The sequence below is a fragment of the Salvia miltiorrhiza genome, chromosome 2 (genome assembly GCF_028751815.1).
Source record: "Salvia miltiorrhiza cultivar Shanhuang (shh) chromosome 2, IMPLAD_Smil_shh, whole genome shotgun sequence".
Lineage (NCBI taxonomy): Eukaryota > Viridiplantae > Streptophyta > Magnoliopsida > Lamiales > Lamiaceae > Salvia > Salvia miltiorrhiza.
In genome coordinates, this window is record NC_080388.1 from 49,121,953 (window position 1) to 49,129,926 (window position 7,974).

Consider the following 7,974-nt stretch of genomic DNA (forward strand, 5'->3'; position numbering starts at 1 on the left):
CAGCCTCGGTGGAGTTCGCAGGACCGGTCGACATCTCTAGCAAAGGTATTTAGGTTACGAAATTCTTAAGTTCAATTACAAGTAAAAAAACCTCCCACTTTGCAAGCTCTATCACGTCTTGCGATTGTTGGAATTACAAGCTTGCGAGCGTCGTTACAATGAAATAGAAAAGTAGGAGATGAAATTACAAAAGAAACTGTATTGAAATTACAATAGGAAAATAAACCAGGAAAGGCAGCCGAGTCGAAGAGGATCCTCTTTCCGCAAGACGAGATACGCCCTGGTAGTGCTCACGGTTTGGCGTGTCGTCTCCAAAGATGAAACGGCTTCGTCTCGTGGGTAGCAGCACCGCAGACCAACGAGCTCCGGTGAACTGGAATGGGGCGAGAACAGAACTTCTATGGATGCAGAGTGCAGTAGAGTTTCAGTGATATGATTGCTTGTTGTGTGTAGAGGATGCATGGAGGCTGTCCTATATATAGGCACAGACCACATCAATGGGGGGAGCCTGCAGAGTTTAATTCCATTGATGGAATTCAAATGTTGTCAGGGGTTACGGAAGTAACAGCTGTAACAGCAGGGCTGTTTGAATCTGCCATGACTCCTCCGACAGCAGTTACGTTGGGAAAGCTTTCTGGGAGACCAAGGGTCCTCCCGTTGGATCAAGCCCTAGACGAGCTTCGTGTGCGTGCGCGTAGGCCCAACTCGTCCCTGTGGACCGAGTTTTCGTTGGTCCAAAAAGATAAGAACCGATGGGGGCTAGGGTAGGCCCAAAGGCCAGCCCAAAGACCATCCAAAGACCAATTAGCAAGATAGAAGTCCACGGCCACGCGTCGGGTGTCGGGCGACGGGACCTGAGCCGGGGCCAGGCGAGCGGCGGCGGCGCGCGCGTCTGGGCTTTGCAACCCGCCACGTGTGCACACAGTTTTATTACAAGCTCTGATGTAATATCTTTTATACTGTAATAAATGTTATCCACAAACCAATGTGGGATAAGCATTAATTCTTCTTTAATGCTTATCTTTTCCCACAACTCCATGTTTCAATTACCAAACTTTAAATAATTATTTCTCACTCACCGGAAATCGGTTTTGAGTAAATAAATATACTGCGATTATCTACTCGGAACGTAGATCGATCCTGTGCCATTTAATTATGCTAAATTAAATATTTTCGGTACTCGAAAAATTATCAAACATTGGTTACTCACAACCAATTTCCAACATCATTAATTTACTAGTTACGATCAATGATATGGGAAATATAGATCTACTTGTACAGATAGATGATCTTTGTATACTTTGAGAACTCAATAACTGAAAACATTCATCCTCTATCCCTCTCATGTTCTATTCTTCTCTTTCTCTCTCATGTTCCACATTTTATGATAAATGCTATCAGATTATACATACATGTAGCATTAATGCATACGGTGGTTATGAATTGCTGACAAGGATTTTGGGTAGTGATGAATAGAGAGGCACCAACTCACCAGCCTTGATAAATTTAAATTCCCAGCTATGTCTAATGTATTTATTTTGAGAGTATTTAACACAGATTTTATAATATGTTAATATGTTGGTGATGTGATGAAAATTTGGAAGAGACGAAGAGTTTGAGTTAATGAAAGGTACATTCGAGGAATCTTCCCATGTTGCAGTGATACCATCCTCCATTAATATTTCTTTTTAACTAATAATTTTACGTGTCGGACAGGGATGTCCCAACAATTCAAATTTATGTCAACCTGCGTACGTGGTCTATAAATAATATTTTCTTTTTCTTTAATTATTTTATTATATTCAAACTTTTATGTCCCGATAATAGTAAGGGGAACCTATATTTGGTTTTTTAGACCGGTAGACCTTTTTTTGGGGGGCGTACATTTAAATGGTTAATCAATAGTTTTGTTATTTATTATAGCTTTTTTTTTTCTTCACGAAAGAATAAATAATTTATTTATTTTTTGATAAAGAAAGAATAAATAATTTTAAATATCGCAGAATGATAAATTTTAATATAAGATATTCGGTCTCACACGTTAATTACTTGACTAATAAACTAACACATGTACACAACCGGTCACACATAATAAATAGTTTGAACCCGGTCGCACCGCTTGGTGTCCCATTGGGGACGTAATTTTATTTTTGTTGAAATAAATAAATAATTTTAAAGATGCGAAATAAATTCAAATTTAAGATATTTGAACTCAATTTATTGTCAATAAGACCTAGTTCAAGTGCTAAAATTGGGCACTCAAAGACTCTTTTTTATGAGAGGTCTTGGGTTCAATTCCGTCAGCGTGCAATGTAGTTTTTCCAGTTTTGTGTGATAGTTTTTTCATTTTTGTGAGGGTAGTGGTCCGCCTGGTGTAGTTTTTTCACTTTTATATAGGTAGTAGTTTTCCCACTTTTATCTAATAGTTTTTCCAACCTTATGTGGGTAGTGGTTCGCATGGTGTAGTTTTTTACCTTTGTATGGAGGTGGCGAGAAAAATTAAAAGAAAAAAAAATTGGGGTTGGGGGAAGGGGGGATGGGGAGGGGGTGTTTGGGGGGTGGGGAGTAAAATTAAAGAAAAAAAAATTAATGCTTTCGATCCGAATAAGACTCACTCACTGACATTCTTAGTGTTAAGGGCAAAATTGGAATATCAAATAAATATGCATCATGAGAAAATTTTATCACACCTACTGGTCATGATAATATTATCATGATTTGGGATGAAAATGTGGGAAAATGGGCTGCCCGGGAAAATTTTCCCTCCTGCCCGGAGAAAATTTGCTAACAAAGAGAACACATGAAAAAGATGGAAAATGAGGGAAATTATTTGTTTTCCATCCTTTTCCCACAAAGAGAACGCAGCCTAAGAGTAAAAACTGAATTCCCTTAAGTTGCGTTTTTATGTGATATTCTGTAACTACACTGGTTGACTGTTAATTGAACGTTTATTTTATATGATTGAGTATTTTTATTCTCAAGAATATGATTTCTCAAATCTCACCTTTTCCATGCAATCAGAATTAAACAAAACTAGTTTGAATGATAAATAATCAAGGGCCTTGGGATATTCTAAACTTTCAATTCATCAAAATAAATAAAAGATTAATCTTATTATTTTTATCTATCAAGACTCATCCCACAAAGTAAACGCTCCTAAACATTTCTTTAGGGATTATGATTACCGATGAAGGGCTAGACAGGAGTGCAAAGGTGGAAAGCAAAGATCATTGGCTCATACATTCAAGGAAGGCAGTTGGCTCATAAGTTATAACAAAACCCCCAAACAAAAAAACAATAAATTTGGATGACAAGGAATACTATTCAAATTAAGTTGTGTTTTAAGCAAGTCTATTATTGTGTAATAGTTTACACAAAAAATACAAATTTGTATTAGAAAAAGGCTCTATCTATAAGACATCGATAGAATTTGAACTTAACATTTCGCAATAATCACCCCATCCCATCCTGCGTGGGCTCAGACATTAATTAATTAATAACTTCATCTAGTTCTATAAAATTAGACAGAAAGTAACCATGTTTACTAAATCACGGGTAAACCTCAATATAAATGCGAAGACTCTTGTGGAGACGTTAGCTCGATGCGGGCAAATAAAAGTAACAACTATTATTAAGAAAAGCAACACTTATTATGAGGAAAAATAATATTTAGGCTGTGTTTGCTTTTTATCTCTCTAAGTGGAGGGATAATATAATGAGGTATAAACTTATTATTTAAAATGGGGACCACATTTGTTATATTTTATTTGATTTGAAGGATAATATATTGATCCACTTCTTATAAGGTGGTATAAAATTATATCACCTTCTTTTAGGTATAAAATTATTCATTTCCCAAGGGATAAGGGGCTGCCCGAAAAATTATACAACCTGCCCGAATTTTTTTATACATCGAAGTAAACGAAGTATAAAATGGTATATGTAGCTTATCCATCTCTTATACCTCAAAGCAAACACACCCTTATTCTTTTACCCTCTAATTAGAAGGTGATAATTTTTCCAAAGAAGGCGACAATATATTATTCTGAAAAAAATGTGAGAATATCATATATTCATAATTTGTATATGCATATGGTTTTATACATTTACCTAGGCTATAAGAATGAAATTATGCAAATATATAGAGACAATTAATCACAATTGCAAGTAATTATGATCGAGATAATATATCAGTCTAGATAAGTTTCAAACCAAAAAACAAATCGATCGATAAAATGTTCATGTAATTTGTTGAGAAATTGAGAATTTTCATGTCATTTTGATCGGTTACTCCCGAACTACTAGAAGAGACGCACACACAAGCGACACAATATCTAGGGGTTAGCATTATATTCAATTAGATTTTTTTTTTCTAACATCGAATAATAATAATAAAAAAATCGATCAAATTAAAAATCAAACTGTATTTTAATTTTTCGATTTGAATCATTTCGATTATTGGATTTCGAATATTTGCTCTCCCCTAGCAACACAAGAGAAACATATTATACTCAAAGAAGATTTATTGTCCATTTTCAGACGGGTGACCATAATAAAATTGTGTTTTGTTGAAGATAAGAACTAGTTACATGTGATAGTTTGCCTAGTTTGTTTTATTATTATCTAATAATTTCTTAGGGAACTAACAATAATTTTATAAGACACTAACAACATAGACTATGTGTCTAATTTGGGATGTGCCATTGATACAAGTCTCCACTTTGGTTCTTTCACAAGACACATCACATCACCAATACATAGCTGCTACAACTTTCTCTACAAATATATTCACAAGAAAATACAATATTACCAATTCAGGAAATTCAGACCGCCGTTGAACTGAAGCTCAAAATTGAAATTGAGAACTTTCAGAACAAAATAGATACATGCATCAATCCAAATTAAGCTCAAAACTTTCTCCAATATACATGCTCAAATTTATATACATACATATAAGCATAACACGATATTGTAGTAAAAAGAAATAGGTCGAGGAAATATTTCACAACTCCTAATAAAACAAGCAAAAAACTCAAATCAAATTACAAATCACTGTCTTGAGAGGTCCAAATAGAAGCAGAAAGTAGGCGCCGTGACTTCCATCCAAGAACTAGTTTATTAGTTGTCAATTCCTCAACCCTATACCCATCATTGTATAGTCCCAATAGCAATTTTGCTTGACAATGATTGGCAAAGCTTATGCTCACCGGTCGAAACCCAACCGCACCCAACCACTGCCCCCAAGAGTAGCCTCCCTCCTCGTCCCGGGCCCGGTATATACGGGCCAATGATCCCATAATCCGGGGCCCCAAAAAAACACGTTCGACTAAAGCCCGAGCACGGCTCTGCATCGGGAACCCGGCCTCTAAGGAGTCATAAACGGTCGAGAAGTGGTGCAACGAGTCCATGAACCGACCCACGAAGCCCCCATCGCTCGTGGGGGCCATCTCCTCCTCTACAAGGGTAATCAGCCTCGGATTCAGAGTCTTGGCCCCGGATAGAAATGAAGTAATTGAATCCGGGGCTCGATAATTGAAATGCGGCAGGTGCAACATACAATTGATTATAAGGGCCTCCCCTCTAACTAATTTCAGAGAGGACGGCCTGAACGTCTCATCCACATCCAGCCTGCACTGGTGGAATGAGAAGGGCTGGCCTATGGAAGCCGCGAAGGCGGTAAGGCGCCGCCCGGTCTCCTGGATGGTGCCAAAGGAGCGGCGCCCGGCCCCGCTCCTCGAGACCGCGGTGATCCTGAGGTGTGGGGCCGGGGGCCCGTCTTTCCTAGAGACGAGGGCCTGCATTAGTGAGGCCCACTGGATCCCCTCCATGATGTCATAGTCCACTATGTGGACCCTCCGGTCATGAGCCACGGCCTCCAATATGGCTTGATTCGCCGTGAAATGCCCGAATTTCACGTAAGGGGACATGTCCTGCAGCAACTGGAACGCCGCGAGCACGTCGGACCGGTGGTGCTCGCCGCCGCCGAGGGCGTGCTTGGCGCCTCCGGCGGCGGTGTCGAGCAAGGCCTGCAGAGCGTCGGTGAAGTAGGCGGCGAGCCTCTCCATGTTGGTGCCGTCGGTTGGCGACACCAACTCCTTGAGCCGAACCAATATCACCCTGGCCAATTCACGGCACTTGTTGGCACCGGCCATCGCCTCCGCCGCCGCCATGAGAAGATGGATGAGCCGCAGCCCCTTCGAGTCCTCGTCCGTCGCCATGTTATACTCTGGGGATTGATTGTTGTACTCTTCATGAACGTAACTTGGCCTAATGGATTGTTGCAACACCACATTATTCTCATCAATCATTGAATCTATGAGGTTTTGGAAGTCTTCCTGGTCGCCGGAGAGCGCCTCCCAGTCCACCACCGGCGACCAGTCGTTCCAATTGCACCCCTCGTCGGTGGACGAGGTCGTGGTCGTGGTGGTGCTGGTGGTGGTCGTGGTCGTGGTTGTGACCGCGTCCATGGCACTATAATCATCATAACTAAGAAAACCGAGGTCCATCACCATTGCCATGGCTAATTTAGACGTGGATTAAATTCACAAATATGATTTTATTTTTTGTAGCTATGAGTGTTTATTGTGAGATTGAAAGGGAGTGTATGAATCTACTAAAAAGGGAATGAATTGGGGAAAGAGGTGATGGTAGAGACAGAGTGATCGGATTAATATAAAGGGGATTAGTGGAGGGTTATGATCTAATTATGGGTCCCTAATACTTGCAATTTAATAATAATTAAGGTCCTAATCATGGTGATCAATCATGTCTAACAGCCTTAGTGTAGTACAAGAAACCACCCTGATCAGCTCAGCCAGTGGCTAATCACAAATTTTTAATGATTTAATATTAAGCTTGAGTTTGGAATTCTATATTGAGACCATATTGGTTGGAGGTTAAGACATCAATGATTGTTAAAAAGTTAGTGCTCATTGTGGTATTAATTAACAGCAATCCATGTATTCCAGTGCACAGATCATCCTCTGTTTCAATCTTGAATTATTTCTAAATTACGCCTTCACTTGCTTATATATACGAAATAATATCGGAAATCAGTTATGGAGTATAGTATAAATATATAAATATTATGAATTTGCTATGAAACATTTTGAGTTTGATGAATTCAAAAAATGGAATTTTTGCCAATGAATTCATGAAGTAAAGTAATGAATCCACTATAAATTTTTCACGATTTGATGGCCTGAATGGTTCATATTTTATACGATACATACTAGCTTAGCTAGATCCATTTGAACCATTTCCTAGATATAGTATATATTTATAGGGTTTAGTATAAGTAAGATATTTTAATTGGTAAAATAAAATCGTTTTTCAATCTTTAGATTGTGAAAGATCAACGTTAACGGTGATTTGGTGTTCAGATTCAATAAGTTATGAGTTCATAAATTTTCACAACGAATTCACCATGTTACAATATTTCATATTTTATACATTAAATTAAGGGGATTTGCAGTATACCCAATCTCTATATATAAATTCTGCAATTCAGACTGACAGATCTGGACTTGAATTCTTTAAACATTCCTAGCTGCATCATGCATGATTCACATTTCCGGGAAGTTGATGCAAATGCATTTTTTTTTTAATTATTTCTTTCATGTTTCTCCTCTTTATTCACTCATTTATTCCATTTGTATAAGTAAATTATAATTAATTAAGAACTTAATGGGCGAATTAATTTGTTAGATTTCTGGGAAATTTTCACACGTTAATTTCGTTGAATTAATCAATGCACTACAGTCAAACATACACAGCTCTCGAATGCTGGTCACCAACTATCAGATTTTGTTTTGGTTGGGACGTACATCTGGGAGCAGACTTAAATTAAGTTACTCAGAAAAGAATCTTATTACTTACACATTTATAAAATAAAACTCGTTTAATAAATTTTGTTAAACTCGTAAAAGAATCTTCCCTTGCACTTGTGCAACTCTCCTAATAGACTATATATGT

The 7,974-nt window shown here is 38.2% G+C and overlaps 1 protein-coding gene across 1 annotated transcript; it reads right to left on the minus strand.

Moving 5' to 3' along the window:
- Nucleotides 1–4,901: 4,901 nt before the first annotated feature.
- LOC131011911 (protein NODULATION SIGNALING PATHWAY 2-like) lies at nucleotides 4,902–6,615 on the minus strand. The gene has a single exon (XM_057939809.1). It carries the CDS (start codon nucleotides 6,516–6,518, stop codon nucleotides 5,043–5,045), a length of 1,476 nt encoding a protein of 491 aa, XP_057795792.1. The 5' UTR covers nucleotides 6,519–6,615; the 3' UTR covers nucleotides 4,902–5,042.
- Nucleotides 6,616–7,974: the final 1,359 nt, after the last annotated feature.